General features: G+C 37.7%; 3 protein-coding genes across 17 annotated transcripts in view; 1 reads left to right on the forward strand and 2 right to left on the reverse strand.

Moving 5' to 3' along the window:
• ARHGEF33 (Rho guanine nucleotide exchange factor 33) overlaps positions 1-6306 on the reverse strand; it is a 103657-nt gene extending 97351 nt beyond the window's left edge. For 10 of the 12 annotated variants that reach the window (XM_019742490.3, XM_074331907.2, XM_019742472.3 and 7 more), the window contains exon 1: positions 4265-6306. The gene's annotated coding sequence lies outside the window, so the exon portion shown is untranslated. The remainder of the gene's footprint in view (positions 1-4264) is intronic. The other 2 variants (XM_019742547.3, XM_019742556.3) reach the window with 2 other exon arrangements.
• A 155-nt stretch (positions 6307-6461) lies between these two features.
• On the reverse strand, positions 6462-11554 carry MORN2 (MORN repeat containing 2). Of its 3 annotated transcripts, XM_088796210.1 has the most exons (6): positions 11419-11546; positions 9363-9424; positions 9213-9263; positions 8709-8815; positions 7849-7985; positions 6462-6702 (listed from the first exon to the last, which is right to left on the reverse strand). In XM_088796210.1, exons 5-6 carry the CDS (start codon positions 7983-7985, stop codon positions 6600-6602), a joined length of 240 nt encoding a protein of 79 aa, XP_088652336.1. In that variant the 5' UTR covers positions 8709-8815; positions 9213-9263; positions 9363-9424; positions 11419-11546; the 3' UTR covers positions 6462-6599. The 3 variants fall into 3 exon arrangements, with proteins under 3 accessions (XP_088652336.1, XP_019598148.3, XP_088652337.1); XM_019742589.3 differs by lacking the exon at positions 9363-9424 and having other exon boundaries at positions 11419-11554; XM_088796211.1 differs by lacking the exons at positions 9213-9263; positions 9363-9424 and having other exon boundaries at positions 11419-11547.
• DHX57 (DExH-box helicase 57) overlaps positions 11527-18203 on the forward strand; it is a 55461-nt gene continuing 48784 nt past the window's right edge. Inside the window, exon 1 of one of the 2 annotated variants that reach the window (XM_019742371.3) lies at positions 11527-11646. The gene's annotated coding sequence lies outside the window, so the exon portion shown is untranslated. Of the gene's footprint in view, positions 11740-18203 lie in introns of both variants that reach the window. The other variant, XM_019742361.3, reaches the window with a different exon arrangement.

Consider the following 18203-nt stretch of genomic DNA (forward strand, 5'->3'; position numbering starts at 1 on the left):
ATAATAATGGTAACCTCACAGTGCATACGTGAGGATTAAGGAAGATGACGGCTGGGAGCCACAGGCTGGGGTGTGGGCAATAGGGGAACCGGAGGCTTACTTAGTCACCTTTGTCATTTTGTCAAAGTCCCTGTCCTTTAGCCTAAGCAAATCTGTGTTTATTCCCAGCTTGGCTTGATCTTTTTTTCCTCTTAACTTTACAGATAATTTTTCTTAAAAAGTTCCTTTTTATGCATAATGCTGTTTTTTGTCCTGAAGAAATATAAGAGGCAATGTAAGGCCTAATACTGGCTCTGTCGGTCATTACTAATTGCCACCCAGTATCCTTTCACCCCTTTTTCTTTAGTAACCCAGTTAAAAAACTACGTTCCCCCTTCTCCTTCACAGCTGGGTTCTTCCCATGATATAAGTAGAAAGAGTATGAGTGATCTCTGGGAAGTCTCCTCAAAAGAGAGAACACATCTTTTTCTTCCCATTTCTCCTTCCTGCTAGCCCAACACCAGTGAGATAGGTGCAGTCCTAGCAACCTCTTTGGACCAAGACATGATACGCTAAGGATGGTAAGAGCAAGATCGCAGGAACCTGGATCCTTCACACGAGGACCTGCGCTAACAGTTCTGCACTGCCTTCCTCGGGGCTTTTTCTTTTTCTTTTTTTTCTTTTTTTTTAATGTAAGAGAGAAATAAATTTCCAGCTTGTTTAAGCCACTATTATTTTGGTTTTTCCCCCCATACAGATGAACCCAACCTTACTGATATGCTGGCCTTCTAGGAAGTTGTCTAGAACCAAGAACCAGTTTTAGTTCTTGAAGCTTTTCTCTCACTTCCCTTGAGCCTGCGTGTGCTTTCTAATTAACAACACATTCTTCACTCTTCAACAACCTCTAGTGTGTCACTCTAGGCCTTTTTACCCTTTCTCTGTGCATCACTCATATTTTGGACATTATACACTCATTTGAGCTCTTCAGATAGGAATTTGAGCTCCCAGAGAGTGGGAAACGGGGCCACTCTATGGGGGAAGAAAAAAGGAAGTTGGGTTAAAATTAAGTTTTTAACTTCTTTTGTGGATTACAGGAAAAACAGTCACTTCAACAAACATTTTTTAAGCACGTACCATGTAAAAGGCATTGTGTCAGGTGCTGGGAGAAATATAAAGATGACATTGTTCAAGGAGCTTACAATCTATTAGGTTAGTACAAAAGTAATTGTGGTTTAGCAGGTTAAATATAATTGCAAAAACCGCAATTACTTTTGCACCAACCTAATAGTAGGAAAGATGAGACACACAAATAACTATAGCATGTGATTAATTGTGACAGATTCAGTGAGAAAAGTGAAACATGCCTAAAGCTTTCAGAAGAGGAAAGATGAGTTTCAGTTGTGGGGTTAGAGAAAGTTTCACGAGGAAGATAGGATTTGAGCTGGGCTTTGAACAGTATGTACAGATGGGAAACAGAGGATCAGCAAAGGAACAGAGGTAGAAAGTTACAGGGCAGAGGTGAATTTAGGGATCCCAGGAGCACTGAGGGAGAGTAGGAGGTAAGGCAGACAGGTAGATCTGGGACAGATCCAGGGCCCTGAGTATCTCCTTGGGAGCCTGCTCTGCAGTGGAGAGAATAGGAGTCACTGAAAGTTTTTAAGCGAGTACCAGATCCCAGGTCTTCAGTAGGAAGATGCCGCTGGTGGCATTGTAGTGGAAAGACCAGCCGCAAAAAGGCCAGTTGAGTAGACGCCTTTAATAACCAAGTAAAAGGTAATGATGACCTGAATTACAGAAGCAACTGTTAGGAAGGAAAGGAAGGCACCAATAGAAGCAACATTTCAAAGGTGACTGCATGAGTTACGTGTATGCTTTGCCCAGGAAAAAGAATTGGATTGTAATTCTCAGATTCAGAAGTAAAGAATGTATCCATGAAAGAATTATAAAAATTATTCTATCCTTGCTTGAACTAAGAAACTAAAAGGAGGCTGAATATGCTGTAACAATGAACTTATTGGTTCTACAATTTCAGCAGAGCCTTAACTTTTATTTTCCCCGGTTGTCAATTGGGAGTGCACTGAATAACTGCTATGAGATGGGGAAAGAGTATTGAAAAGTATCTCAGCAAAGAAATGCAGCCATCCCTTCTTTCCCATTGTTCATCCTTTGCTCAGGTGTTATGGTAAATAGCAGGTGTCTGAGTTCCTTACACAGTAAGACTCTTCCGCATCTCCCCAATTATCCCTCCATTATGTGCCATCTCTACCCACCCCTCCTATCCATGCTCTCCATAAGGAATCCAGTAATCATTTAAGAGAAAGAGGAGGCTTTCTAGAGAGCATAAGAATTTTCTAATATATGTCTCTCCGTTGCTCACTAAAACCATGCCAGCATAGCCTGAAGCAAAATGTAAAGAGCTGGCATAGACACATATAAAGGCACTGTATTCTCAAATAGCTCTGAGATAAGTAGCCCCTGCAAAAGAAAAAACAAAATCCTAAACTGCTACTTTCTCATTCTCAGGGGATAAATTCTAGAGATTTTTCTCAGTTAGACAAATTTGAACATCTGATCGGCTGCCACTTTCTCTTTTTATTTTTCTGATTATTTAGAAAGACTTAAATGGATGTTAATACTTAACTAACCTCTCTTTCCTCAATAAGGGCAGGACAAAATAATCATGAATGTACCAATCAGAGGAGTGTCTTGTGTAATATTTAGCAATTTATGGTTAATCTATTTGGGGCACTGAAAGCACCTTAGAAATAAAATAATGAGAATTTTCTTCTTCCGTGATTTCCCAAGGTGTTAATTCCTGGCACTCTTGAAGACACAAATGATTAATCAAGTCATTGGGGACAAGCAGCAGTAATGTGATTGTCAAAACTACAGGTATTATCTAAACTGTGTTTCACTCTCATGTAAATTGTGTGTGTGTGTGTGTGTGTGTGTGTGTGTGTATTGAGAGGTGGTCAATGGGAGAATCAGCATCTTCAAAATTGTCCCTGAGAGAAAATTAGCAAGAATTATTAACTTAAAGATTCTTACATTTTATAAAATCCCTAAAACTAAGAAAAATATTCAGCAACTCATACTCCAGTCCTAAAACTCAAACTCAAAGATTCCTAACCCGGAGTTCATAGATTGGAATTCACCTATCTGTAAATCGCCTGAAATGGCATGGAAGTTTTTGTGTGATTTTATTTTTTTTGCAGAGAGGGTGGGCTGCTTTCCAAAGATTCTTAAAGTTATCCTTGACTCCCCAAATGGTTAAGAAGTACAGCCATTAAAGAAAAAAGAAGGGAGAAATTTGTACCAGGCACTTATCTGTTAACCGTGATATTTGTATTAAAAGTTAAGAGTAGTATGATCATCTTGCTTTCAAAAGCCTCTAAAGTTTCAAACTGGTTTAGATTGCTTTTTCAGAGCCCGTGATATTAAGTAGAATGTAGATTTTAATTAAATTAATAGAAACTGTTTTTAATAAACGTGTGTCAAAAAGTTACTTCCCTAGTATAAATTTCTGATCATTTATATTAAATCCTTCAGAAGTGCCTTCAATGAAATGGTTATATCATTTGCATCAATATAATTTTGTATTGAGAAGTGCTATTAAAAAAGACAAAAAGGTAATAAAAAATAAATTTCTAGATTTTCAGAATATTGTTTCAGCACATAAAACCCATGTGATTGCAATACTAATTATAATGGAATCCTATTCTCACTTAGAAAGCTTTCAAGTGAAACTCAATTCTTTTCATTATGCTCCCAAAACCTTGCAAAGGGTTTAGAATCAAGATTCACTAACGTCAGCACACAGTTTTCTGTATATGGAGGAGTGAACTCTGTCCCTTCTCTGTGTTTCAAAAGGTGTAAATCAACCTCTCTGCATTCCTATCTTTTTCATTCTTTATTCTTAATCCCAAAGAGGCATATACAAGTTGGATTTACAAAAATCAAGAATTCTATCATCCTTTAAGATTGCTCTAAAAATTTAACTCAGCTTCAATTACATATGAAAATATGCAAAACTCTTCAGTCCCCAAACATTTCATTAGTTGACAACCTAACAAAGGCAGATTATGACAGAATTTTAAAACTAAGCAAGAAAATGAATGTTTTACAAATTGTTACAACTTTGAATAAAAAGTTATTTCTTTAAATGGCTGCCTTAATGTTAGCACATTTTGAATCAAAATTACTAATTAAAGATTGATGGTATTTCTTCTCTTATGAAAATATTTCCCCTCTCAATGCCTCTCAAAGCACATAAAAGCACACTTACCCCATGGTGCTTGCCATGATTATATCATCCTCGGATCAAGGCTTATCTGGATTCTGAATTAACTTAAAGGTTATAAAAAGAAGCTGTAGAGAGGGTTGACTTCCCCAGAAACGAGACTGTCATAAATTAAGTAGGTTTTTAAATGAGGAAAACTAGTGTCTCTTCTAATTATATAAGCTCCAGGTCAAATTCTAGCATCAACTAATCAAATAAGTGTACTGCATTTAGTTTCAAGGAGTAAAAGAAAGAAAACTGTTTAAGTGTGATGACTTTGGTATCTTAGAAAACTGGAAGCTTGATCATTGAAAAGTTATTTATGTATCAATAAAACGTTAAAGATTTTAAAAGCAAAGTATGTATCTTGCTACTTTAAATAATTTGAAGAAAAAGATTGGGGAAATTTTAGTTTGCAATACAGGAGATATTTTTCTGTATTTTTCAGAAATTTTGAATTTGTATTATATTATTATGTCCTGGTCCTGGAAAATATCCTCTCACCATACCTTAACCTGTCCAGTATTTATCCCCTTATAAATTCCAGTACAATACTTAATTCTAAAGTCATACCAGTTAATGCTAAGCAACTTATCCAAAAATGTCTAATTTTTTAAAATAACATAGTCTTTTGAAATTAAATACAAAGCTGTTATTATGAGAAACTAACAAAAATACCATTCCAATTTCAATATTTTAAAATGCATTTCAACAGATTTATAGCACAACAAAAAATAAAAATGTTTTTGGCAATGATATATTGAGAAATAAAATTTAGTAAGGTTTTTGAATAAATATGACAGAGAAGCTATCTATTACATACACCATTTTTTGTGTTTTAGGAAAAGTTTCAGCAAAAACCACTCAGGTCTTTATTGTTATTTTTAATATATAGCTGTCATGTACTGTTCTGGTAATTTTAAAATTATTTTAGATAGAAGGTAAAGAAGCTGTCTATATTATATGTGAGAACACAAAGGTCTACTTTTTAGAAAATTGAGATATAATTCACTTTTACGTAAAATTTGCTCTTTTAATGTGAACAACTCAGTGGTTTTTAGTATTCACAAGGTTATGCAACCATCACCACTAATTCTAGAACATTTCCATCACCTCCAAAAGAAACCCCATGTCTCCCAATTCTCCCTCCCCTGGCAGCCACTAATCAACTGGACATTTCACATGACAGCCGTACAATGTGGTCTTTTGTTAATGGATTCTTTCAGTACAATGTTTTTAAGGTTCATTGATGTTGTAGCATATGTCAGTATTTCATTCCTTTTTCTAGCAGAATAATACTCTATTGTGTAGATATACCATATTTGTTTATCTATTCACCAGTATTTGTTTATCTATTGTTTCCAATATCGTTTCCAGTACAAGTCAATTCTCTTGGGTACATACTTAGGAATTGCTGGGTCATATGGTAACTATATGTCTAACTTTTGGAGAAACTGTTTTCCAAAGAAGCTGTACTATTACATTCCCACCAGAAATGTTTCCCATTTCTGCACATCCTTGCCAACCTTTGTTATTGTTTGTCTTTTTAAATATAGCCAGCCTAGTGATTGTGAGTGGTATCTTACTGGGGGTTTACTGCACTTCCCTAGAGAGTAATGATGTTGAGCATCTCTGTTTGCTTATTAGACATTTGTATACTTCTCTGAAGAAATATTCATTCAAATCCTTGGTCATTTTTAAATTGGGTTCTTTTTATTTATATACATTTACATATGAGTTCTTCATATATTCTGGAAACTAAACCTTTATCAGGAATGTGATTTCCAAATATTTTCTCCTATTCTTTGGATTGTCTTCATTTTCTCGATAGTTCCCTTTAACACATAGATATACTTTTTTTTTTTTTAACTTTTTAAAATTTATTTTAAGTGTATTTTTCCAGGACCTATCAGCTCCAAGTCAAGCAGTTGTTTCATTTAGTTGCGCAGCTCACAGTGGCCCATGTGGGGATCGAACCGGCAACCTTGTTGTTAAGAGCACCGCGCTCTAACCAACTGAGCTAACTGACCGCCCCCTAATATACTTTTTAAAGATGACAAAACTCAGGCACAGGATTGGAAATTGACCTTGTCAAGATTTGGATAGTTCTGCTGTATTTATTCAAATGAGCAAACTCTCAACTGAATCACATAATTTATTTTAAACTAATTATAAGATTATGAAAATAAAGTTAAAAAAGGCATAAGTGAATGACAGTTTTATTGGCAAAATTATCACATAGAGGTAGTGTATGGAGTTATTTCAGATGACAGATTTAATTGTTTTCCCTACAACTAAAAGCTTCAATGACCACACTAAAACTTCGGTGCAGAATAACTATCTACATGTGGAACTTTAGTCTCAGGCCTGGAGCAGCTGTGAAATGGAAGTTACCACACCATTCCAGTCCTTGGATATCAGTATATTGTCCTTCACCTTCCACCCTGCAATAGTAAAAAATAAGTTTGGTCATTAACCAAGACCAAGAATTTACAGTCCAGATATAAGATTATCTAATCTGTGACATATTATAGACTATGTCTGAAGAATTGTATCTTTCCACTTTCACACTTTAATTTAAAACCTGGAATTCTACTTTCATATCCTACAAAAAACTATTACTATTCTAAACAAAATTGTCATTATACAAATTTTGGTGTCCAGGATTTTAGGATCACATATGCTAAGATTACACAAAATCAAAACAATCAATTTAAAAATGAAAAGTTTGTATTAGTACATTTATTTACTGACCATCAACTACATTAGAGGTGTACTGTGCTCTGTGCTGGTGTTTCCTTGGACTCTTTGGAGTGGAAAAAATACACTTCATATAAATAAACAGACCTTTATTCCATAGGTTACATTTTTCTCCCTTTATTAACATTACTGGAAAAAAACTTATGTGTTACCACAGATTTGGAGTCAATATAAGTGAACACTTTTCTTTCCTCAAAATGTATTCACATCAACCACTTCATAACAATTAGGCTGCATTTTCAATTCTGGAAATAATAAAGGGGTATTTATAAATGAACATGACCTCTGGATGACGTGACATGGTACTCAGTGAGAAGATTAAGCTTGTAAAGATTAAGCTTTCTACAATTTGAAAATTAACTAATTTTACTTACATTTTTAAAATTAGCCTAGTAAAAATATACACACACATCAGGTCAAAATGAAATAAACAATTATGAAATTATCCCCAAGGCTGCTTTTAAAAAAATTATCAAGATATTTCAAGTGAAAGTAATTTTTGGCTTAAATTTTCTCAATAATTGCAACAAGTTTTCCATTTCCAAGCTGACTGCAAAAGGTTCTATAGGAATAGAGGAGTCAAGAGGAAAAGTCTAATAGATTACCACCATGAATGAGATTTTCTTTTGGAGGCTCGTGATGATCTTAGTATCTCATAACATTTTTTTCTCCCCCAAAATAACCCAACATTTCTTACTAAATATATTATAAATATATTTTAACAAAATATATTACAAAAGAATATTTAGCATTTACTAAATATAATACTTAAGCAAACATGCCTGAAAAGAATCTTTTAGAACTGCAGTGACTTTTTATTTTAAGCTTACCTATTTTCATTGAAATTTCCAGTGTACTTTGCCCCAGTTGGGAATGTATAAGTCCCCAGTCCATGAAACATATTGTCCTTAAAGTGCCCTTCATATACTGCTCCTGAAAAATGCTCAAGTCTTCCAAAACCATTCATCTGTGTATAACAAAGGAAATGACCTTAGTAACTAACCTTCAGTTTCCCTAAAACACTTCAAAAATGTACACGTCTATCATCCATTTAATTATTATTTAATCTATCACTGTATTACCCTTTATTTCCATAAAAAATAAGACAACATTTGAATCATTGTCCTTCATATGTATCTGTCTGTGTAGCTCCCCTAAGTCAGATGTTGCTGGGGCATCTGAACTTCATGGTTTGAACACTATGATGATGATACTAGCGTCCTTGAGATACCCTGAACATATCAAAAATCATAAAGGGCAACCAGTGTAGTTAGCCCAGGAAACAATACAAAAGTTGTTGAAAACAAAAATTGTATTTGAGCAGACCTGAGTACACATTCTTGTTTAATTACTTATTAGGTGGGCAAGAAACCTGAGATTGATTTACCCCATTTGTAAAATAAGGGTATTATGGTACCTACTCACAAGGTTTTTTTGAGGATTAAATGAAAAAATTATGTAATGAGTTTGGCTTTACTCAATGAATAGGAGAGATTAGAAAGATAGTGATGACGATTAGCTCTCTGCATGAGTTTAATGTTACTCACGTTCATGTATGTTAACTATAATCATTTGGGGTTTTTTTGTTGGATAGTCTACTCATATATGTTTTTGATTGATGGGGAAATGCCTGGAATCATCTAACCTAGGTTTACTTAGTCACTGTAGGTATTCAGGTCAACAATAATACCTTGTCATCTTTCCAGCTTCCTGTGTAGACAATCCCATTAGGAGTGGTATGGATACCTATTCCATTTCTCTCAAAAATCCCAGAAGATGTTCTTGTACAATCACCATCTAAACAAGAGAAAAATAATGAAGATTATATATGGGACTGCTGTTTGACTAAATAATTAAGTATATTCAGATCTAATCACAACTGCACCTATGGGTCTCTTTGGCTCCCTAGCACTGAAACCAATGAGACCAGAGATGAGGAACTTAGAAGGTCTTGTAATCATTGAGACCCAAGGACCAGGAAGATTGACAGATCCCATAGGTTACCAAACCATAGTGCCTAAACTTAACATTAGAATTTAGATTTAAAATCTATTCATCTATTAGTATGCCCATGTTATTTTAATGGAGTTACTATCCCAATAGTAGTTTTATAAAATGTGACAGTCTCATGTTTTTACTCTTAAGCTATTTAATTGTGGTCTGTATAGAAAAAGTAATTGAAATGTATGCTTACCATACTTGTCTCCATTTGGAAATATAAAGTTTATTTTATACACCTCTGCAGCTGTTTTAAAAAGATTTAGGAAAAGTCACATAAACAAATATTTTTATGCCATAAGACCTATAAAAAAACGTGTTTTAAGAACTAATCAAATAGACTCACTTCATATGATCACAAGCATATCATGATTACTCGGCATTCCATTGTTTAGTGAGTGTAAGGTCCTGGGGAAATAAATAATTTTGTCTAGATGACCTATTTTTATGTATTTGTTTATTTATTATAACAGCTTTATTAATATATAATTCACATACCACAAAATTTACCCTTTAAAAGTATACAATTCAATGTTTTTAGAATATTCAGAGTTGTGTAACTATCACCACAATCTAATTTTAGAATATTTTAATCATCTCAAAAAGAAATCATGTACCCCGTTAGCAGTTGCTCTCCATTACCTTAATTTCCTCCCCACCCCACCCTAGACCCAGCCCCGAGCAACCACTAATCTACTTTCTGTCTCTATGGATTTGCGTATTCTGGACATTTCACATATAAGAAATCTTACAATATATGTGGTCTTTTGTGAATGGCTTCTTTTACTTAGGATAATGTTTTCAAGGTTCATCCATGTTGTAGCATGTATCAGTACTTCATCTCTTTTTATTGCTGAATAATAAATAGTCCATTGTACAGAAATAACACATTTTGTTTATCCATTCATCAGTTGAGGGACAGCTGGGTTGTTTTCAGTTTTGACCGTTATGAATAATGACGCTGTGGACATTCAGGTACAAATTTTTATATGGACATATGTTTTTATTTCTCTTGGGTAGCCCATATGATCAATCGATTGTCTCAGAGGTAAGGTGGAGTGAGGAATCTGATTTGGCAGAAGGAGGAAAAGATAATAAAGCTAGTAAGTGAGGAAGGGGTTATATATGACATTGGAACGAAAACCAGGTAAAAAGAAAGAAAACCAACAACTGGTTTTCCAATGCCTTAGAGCCCTGGGACAGTTAGTGGACCAAAACATTAGAAACTAAAATTTTCCAATACTGAATAAAACACAGATGTTGAGAAGATAATAACTTCTAGGACTAGAATGTTACTCAAAGTGTGGCCTCTGCATCAGAACCACCTGGCATGCATGCAAGTTCCCAGGCTCCAGCCTATACTACTGCATCAGAATCTCTATGAATGAGGCAAGAGAACTGATTTTAATTTAAAAACTAATTGAAGAGCCAGTCGAGAAAAGCTAGAGGCTCATCCCCTCTGAGGGAACAGAGTCAATAACACAATAGGTAGAGGGCTTTAAAATACTGTAACATCCTCAGAAAAGGAGGGTATAGCATCCTTGAGACAGGAATAGGTAGTTATGAAAAACCATTAGCAGTCTAAGAAATTAACAATATATAATTGGTGAAATAAAACTCCTTAGAAGGGCTGAATAGAAGAATGGGTACAGTTGAAAAGCAAAGTAGTGAACTGGAACACAAGATTGAAAAATTTTCACAGAAAGAGGCACAGAGAAAAACAGAGGTATCACCTGAGCAAAGCCGTTCTTATTTCCCCTCACCCCAGACTCCTTTAGGAGCCCCCACAACACTCTGGGCCTATCCCTACTATATAGTACTTGGGGCCCTATTAAAAGACCCCTTTTTGTGCCAGACTCCCCTATCATGATACCCATCTTGTCTAGGGCAGGGATCACGGATTAGTCAAATCTCTCTTTTCACCCTAGTGTCCAGCGCAGTGATTACTACTTAACTAGTAGAAATTGAATGTCTAGTGAATGAATGGCACTTGGGAAGCAATTGTTAAATACATATTAAGCAGAGCACTTAACTTGATCATACAAGAAACCGCCCTGTTTTCAATTGCTCTTAAATGGTTCCACATTGGAAACTTTTGGAACGTTAGAGCTAGAAGGAGCCTACGAGACGGAGATCCTCTGGCACTACAGAGGAAACTGAAACACAGAGAGGCTGGCACTTGCCTAAGGTATCACAACAGCACACCAAGGTCAAAATCAAAGCTAGAATCCGGGTCTCCGGATTCCCAGGCCAGGGGCTCTCCGCGCCTCCTCCCCATCTCTCGTGTAGACGCTCAGGAAATATGTCACTCCGGTACCGGAGTTACCAGGGGCCGAGCTCCGGCGCGAGCTCTACTTAAATGCGCTCTTTCCCGCTCGGGACGTTGGGAGGAGGCCACTCACTTGACAGAGAGTTGCCAGAGACATTTTCTTGACTCTGCGATTCCTCCCGAGTAGCCAGCTCTTCTGCCCTAAGGGAACCAAGCGCTATCCCGGCGCCCAGCGCGACTCGGTTGCTCGGGCGACCAGGCACCTTTCACCCGGAAGCGGATTTGGAAGGGCCACGGCTGAGCCAATCAGAAGGCGTCAGGGTTGTGCAGCTGCAGCTGGGCCGCGGCGGAGCTGCTCCAGGTGAGATCGGTGAGAGAGGCTGAGTCTGGTGGGATCTCTCACCCCTGGACGCTCCCTCCTGACAGTCGCCCGGGGGAGCAGCGCTGCGATCCGGTACGGCCTCCCTTTCCGCGGACAAGGGCTGTGTGTCCGTGTGCGTGGTCTGTACGTCACCCTGGTTGTCAGTGTGCGGACCCTTCTACCGCCTCCCTCTCTCCGAGTCGTCAGGGTCGGGGAAGCTTCCGGGGCCTGCTGGGATCCAGCCTGTTTGGCTCCTGGGGCCGGTGAGCCTGGACCAGCCGGATCCCAGACGCTGGGACCGGGCCGGGCGGGCGTCGGCAACTCAGTTTGTCCGCGATCAGGCTGGAGGCAGCGGAGCTGAATTCAGGCTCGCAGTGGGGTAAAGGGTTGGATTGGAGGGGCTGAGATTCCGTTTCCTGTCTGTCTCCAGGAGTGGGTATTGGGAGAGGATTGGGGGCGATGTATGCTGAAAGGAAAGTACCAGGTCTGGGTATCTGCAGGGAGCTGGATACATGGGGTCAGTCAGAGGTTTGCCTGGAAGGGGAGTGGTGTGTACCAGTGTGCAGTGCCCAGCTTGGTGATTCTGTTTCTGGCAGCCAAACTTGAATGTGAAACAACGGATGTTCTTCAAATCAAACTTAGGTCCCTGCGTCCACGGTGAAAAAGCTAGTTGGAATCTTCCCAGGCTAAATGGAATAGAATAGTGGAATCTATCCATGTGGGTTATGTAACCTAATTCCTATTCCTTGGGCAATATCTGAGGAGAGTCATATTGGATACAGCCAGCAAGTTTTCATCCAGAATTTGAGAGCAGATCTCAGATCAGGTTGTAAAGGTAACGTTTTCTGGGGTGGTGTGAGACAAGTTGTGGATCGCTGGTTAGACAAGCTTGCTGTGGCTTGGTCTGCTCGGCTAGCTCCTCTTTAAGTCAGAGCACAATACCTTCTTGCTTTTTTCCTACTGTTTCTTACTACACAAACTTACCTGGGATGGGTGGTTTTTGAGATGAAGTTCTAATCTTTCCGAATTGTACATCCTTTCCCTTTTTCTAAGTTTTAGAAATAATAGGTAATTATCAATGCACAACTTTACGGAATTGAGTTCATTCCACTGTTTTGGTCTCCTGTTATGCTTTTAATGACACTACGTTTTTGTGAGTATATGTATATATACCGCTCTTTTTCAGATAATTTGAGGTAGTTAGACTTCTTATGATATTCTTCCCTAAGAGGATCTGGAGTCAGGAAACTTGTAAAATTTGGATTGGAAAAAATGTATTAATTATGTTTTTTATTTTCCGTATTTTATTGTTCTGACACATTGGGGGCCTAGCTGGTCAGGAAGAAACTGCCCTCCTAGGGATAGCTAACAAAAAGCCGACCTGTGAACACACCTTTCATAGGCACACCAGCCAATCTGGAGTACATACCCCCAACCACCTCCAAATTTCCCCTGCCCTGAAATCAACCCAGGGCCAGGCACCAGGTACCAGGCAAGTTGAGATAATCACCTTGCCCCCAAAGCCTGCTGGACTTATTCAGACTAGCCAATCCAAATCGTTTACCCTGCCCACTATTTCCTGTGTAAAGCCCAGAAAGGCTGTCATATGTCTCCCCCTGGCTTCTTCCTGCCCCCTTATGGTATTTCCCCTCTGTGGCCCCTCCTGACCCTCCTGGCATGGCATCCTCTCCTTAAGGGAACTGTAACACTAAACTTTTCTCTGGCTCTCTCTCTCTCTCTCCTCTCTCTCTCTTTCTTCTTTTCTTTCTTTCCAAATTTTATTGGGGAACAGTGTGTTTCTCCAGTGCCCATCAGCTTCAAGTTGTTGTCCTTCAATCTAGTTGTGGAGGCTCCAGGTCCAGTCACCGTTTTCAGTCTTTAGTTGCAGGGGGCACAGCCCACCATCCCATGTGGGAATTGAACCAGCAACCTTGTTGAGAGCTGGTGCTCTAACCAACTGAACCATCCGGCCGCCCCTCTGGAAGCTCAGCGGCAGCTCGTCTTCAATCTAGTTGTGGAGGGCGCAGCTCACTGGCCCATGTGGGAATCGAACTGGCAACCTTGTTTTTCAGAGCTCGCACTCTAACCAGCTGAGCCATCTGGCCATGCCTAAACTTTTCTTTCAATAACATTGAACTCTCCCTGTTGTCACTCAGTTACACTTATAAATTAAGACCCAGGCACAAATCTAAGGGGTGTGGGGTCAGCTTATGATTATCCTTTGAATTGAAGATACAAGGTACATGTGTGTGGTAAGGAGACGATACGGTGGAAAGAATTTCAGCTTTGGAGTCAAACAGATTGTTTCAAACCCTGTCTCCACCTGTTCCCAATGTGACGATTGTACCTCTCAGTTCTTGTCCTCTTGAGGGAAAGAACTCAGTCAGGAGAGTTTGTGCAAGCATAGGGTCGTAAGAAGTTTATTAGCAAAGCAGATACACCAAAGATTATGGAGCAGGCTGTCCCAAGAGAGGGGAAAGCAGCCTCTCCTTACATTGCTTGAGAGTTTTTATTTCTATGGGTAGAATTGTCTCCCCCGTCCCTCTCTAGTATCTCTCATTCTCTCAGCTGGTATGCGTCGTACTCCCTTCTTGCTCCCAAGTTTGTCTCAGGGCTTCACAGTGGCCCTGAGAAGCAGGATGTACATTCTTGTTTTTGTTTTTTGTTTTTAGGATATACATTCTGATAAGCGGGATGTTTTCCCATCTCTCTCCAGCATTTTTCCTTCTTCTTGCTTTAGGGGCAGGTGTGAGCCTGCTGTCCTGCTGCGCTAGTTGTTTTGTGCCCACCTTTGTTTATGATATCCTGTAGAGCAGGATATCTGTGATCTAAGTAGGAGCAGCTGCAAGGGGCCTCCTCACTGGGGCTGGTTCCCTCCTGCTGCTCATTTCTAACTTCCTACCTACTCTATCACATCTACCTTTAAAATATATTCAGAATCTATGACCACTTTTCAAATCCACTGCTCCCACCCCAGTCCAACCCACTGTAACTTTTTCTAGGCTGAATAACTGTAGTGGTTTCCTAATTGGCCTCGTGGTTTCTCCTCATTGCTGACCACACACACACACACAATCTTTTTATTCTTCACATAGCAGCTAGAGTAATTGTTTTAAAACATAACTCAGTCATATCAAACTTTTGCTTCAGCTCTTATGGTGACTTCCTATTACACAGAAGGTCCTCGAATGATGTCGTTTAGTTCATTTCGTTATAATGTTGATGAGATGTTGTGGGAACTTAAACCTTGTTTATATCCGTTAGCCTTCACTAAAATTGGTTTCATTATGCGCCGTTTCGCTTATAGTCGCAGAACCTAAGTGAGGACTTACTGTATTTAGACTAAAAGTCAAAGTCCTTCCCGGGGATTATGTGGCACTCTCTGCTGTCTGAGCTCATCCCCTTTCCTTACTTCACTACAGACCCTCCAGACGTCGTACATGCATCAAACAAAGCTCATTGTATCAAAGATGTCTGGACTTAGCACCTTTGTACCTGTTTCTGCTTCTGCATAGCATGCTCTTTTCACAAATATTTCATGGCTCATTCTCTCAGTGTGTTCAGGTGTCTGCTCAAAATGATCTCAGAGAAGTCTTACCTGACCATTCCACCTTGAATAACAGCCTTGGGGTTTTTCTTTTTCTTCATAGCACTTAACTGATGTTATATATCTATTTATTTGTTTATTGTATGTCTTACCCTCTAGAAGGTAAGCTTCATGAGGCAGGAATTTTGTCTTTGCTGTTATATCCCTAGGACTGGGCACATAATAAGTGCTCAACAAATATTTGTGGAACAAATAAATATATAAACAAATCTCTATTCTCATATCAGTCATTTATGCAACCTTCACGCATTCAGTCCACAAGAACATATTGAATTCCTATTGCATGCCAGGCACTGTGTTAGTGGTACAGTGTTCATCAAAATAGACATAATCCTTGTCTTCAAAGAGTTCTCTGAGAGGAGGTAAAGAAGGGAGATAAACATAAAATAGACAATCAGTAAATATGTATAATTATGAAGGATTTTGAAAAAGGAATACCAAGTGACGTATTTTAATTACCACATATTTGTGAGTTTCCCAATTTTTTTCCTGCTTTTGATTTCTAATTTTATTCCACTGTGGTTGCTAAACATACTTTGTATTGTTTCTCTTTTAAGTTTTTGAGGTTTATTTTATAGCCTAACATGGTCTATACTGGAAATTTTTCCTTCTGCACATGAGAAAAATGTTTGTTATTAGGTAGAACGTTCTAAAGCTATCTCTTAGGTCTAGTTGATTTATACTGTGTTTCAAGTCTTCTATTTGTTCTAGATCTTCTATCTAGTTTTTGCTTTATTATTCTTGAAAGTTGAGTATTGAAGTCTCATACTGTTATTATTGAATTGTTTATTTCTCCCTTTATTTCTGTCAGTTATTGCTTCATGTATTTTGGTGCTCTGTTATTAGGTGCGTATATGCTTATAATTGTTATATCTTCCTTCTTTATCTCTAGTGACATGATTTGCTTTAAAGTCTGTTTTGTCTGACATTAGCATAACCCCTCTAGCTTTCTCATGGTTGCTGTTTGCAGAATTTATCTTTTTCTATCCTTTTACTTTTCATTTATTTGTATCTTTGAATTTAAAGTGATAAATAGACAGCATATAGTTGGATCATGTTTTTTAAATTGAGGTATAATTGACATATTGTATTAGTTTCAGTTGTACAGCATAATGATTCGATATTTATATATATTGTGAAATGATCACCACAGTAAGTTTAGTTCACATCTGTCACCATACATAGTTACAAAATTTTTTTTCTTGTGATGAGAACGTTTAAGATTTACTTTCTTAGCACCTTTTATATATGCAATACAGTATTATTAACTATAGTCACCATGATGTATATTACATCCCCATGACTTAACTCATTTTGTAACTGGAAGTTTGTACCTTTTGGCCCCTTCATCCATTTCATCCACCCCCCAACCTCCTCTGACAACCACCAATCTGTTTTTTGTATCTAAGAGCTTGGTTTTTCTTTTTTTTAATTCCACTTATAAGTGAAATCATATGGTATTTGTCTTTAGCTAACTTATTTAGCACAATGCCCTCAAGGTCCATCCATGTTGTCACAAATAACAAGATTTAATTCTGTTTTATGGCTGAGTATTCTGTTGTGTATATATACAGCATTTTCTTTATCCATTCATTTATTGATGGACATTTAGGTTGTTTCCATATCTTGGCTATTGTAGATAATGCTGCGGTGAACATGGGAGTGTATATCACTTTTCAAATTAGTGTTTTCATTTTCTTCAAATATCCAGAAGTGGAATTGCTGGATCATATGGTAGTTCAATTTTTAATTTTTTGAGGAATCTTCGTACCGTTTTCCATAGTGGCTGCACCAATTTACATTCCCACCAACAGTGCACAGGGATTCTCTTTTCCCCACCTCCTCACCAACACTTGTTATTTCTTGTCTTTTTGATAATAACCATTCTAACAGTTGTGAGGTGATACCTCATTATGGTTTTGATTTATATTTCCCTGATGATTAGTCATGTTGGGCATCTTTTCATGTATCTGTTGACCATCTGTATGTCTTCTTTCTGCCCATTTTTTAATCAGATTAAGTTTGTTGTTTGTTTGTTTGTTTTGCTCTTGAGTTGTATGAGTTCTTTATATATTTTGGACATTAACTCCTTATCAGATATATGATTTACAAATATTTTCTTCCATTTAATAGGTTGCCTTTTAATTTTTTTGATTATTTCCTTTGCTGCGCAAAAGCTTTTTAGTTTAATGTAGTACCACTTGTTTATTTTTGCTTTTGTTTCATTTGCTTGTGGAGTCAGATCTAAAAAATCATCACTAAGAACTATATCAAGGACCTTACCACCTGTGTTTTCTTCTAGGTGTTCTGTGGTTTCAGGTCATACATTTAAGTCTTTAATATGTTTTGAGTTAATTTTTGTGTATGATGTAAGACAGTAGTCTAGCTTCATTCTTTTGCATGTGGCTGGCCAGTTTTCCCAACACCATGTGTTGTTCTTTTCCTGTTGTGTATTATTGGCTCCTTTGTCATAATTTAATTGATCATATATGCGTGGATATATATCTGGGCTCTCTATTCTGTTCCATTGATCTGTGTATCTGTTTTTATACCAATACCATAGTGTTTTGATTACTATAGCTTTGTACTATAGTTTTTTAAATTAGTTTCAGGTGTATAAAACAATGTAATAGACGTTTAAACCCCTCATAAAGTGATAAATCACCCCCCAAGCTACTACCCCTCTGGCATCTTATATAGCTGTTACAATACCATTGACTATCTTGTACTCCACATCCCTTGACTATATACCTATATATTTTGTTACAGTTGACACTCAATATTATTCTACTTCAGCTTCAGGTGTATAGTGCATTGGACACAGTCTATGAAGTGTCCCTGCTAAGTCCAGTGCCCATCTGGTACCTTACATGATCATTGTTGGCTATATTCCCCATACTGTATTAACTGCCAGTTTGTATTTAATACCTTCACCATTTTACCCTGCTCC

The sequence above is a fragment of the Rhinolophus sinicus genome, chromosome 2 (assembly GCF_057876585.1).
Source record: "Rhinolophus sinicus isolate RSI-liver-muscle chromosome 2, RSI-T2T, whole genome shotgun sequence".
NCBI lineage: Eukaryota > Metazoa > Chordata > Mammalia > Chiroptera > Rhinolophidae > Rhinolophus > Rhinolophus sinicus.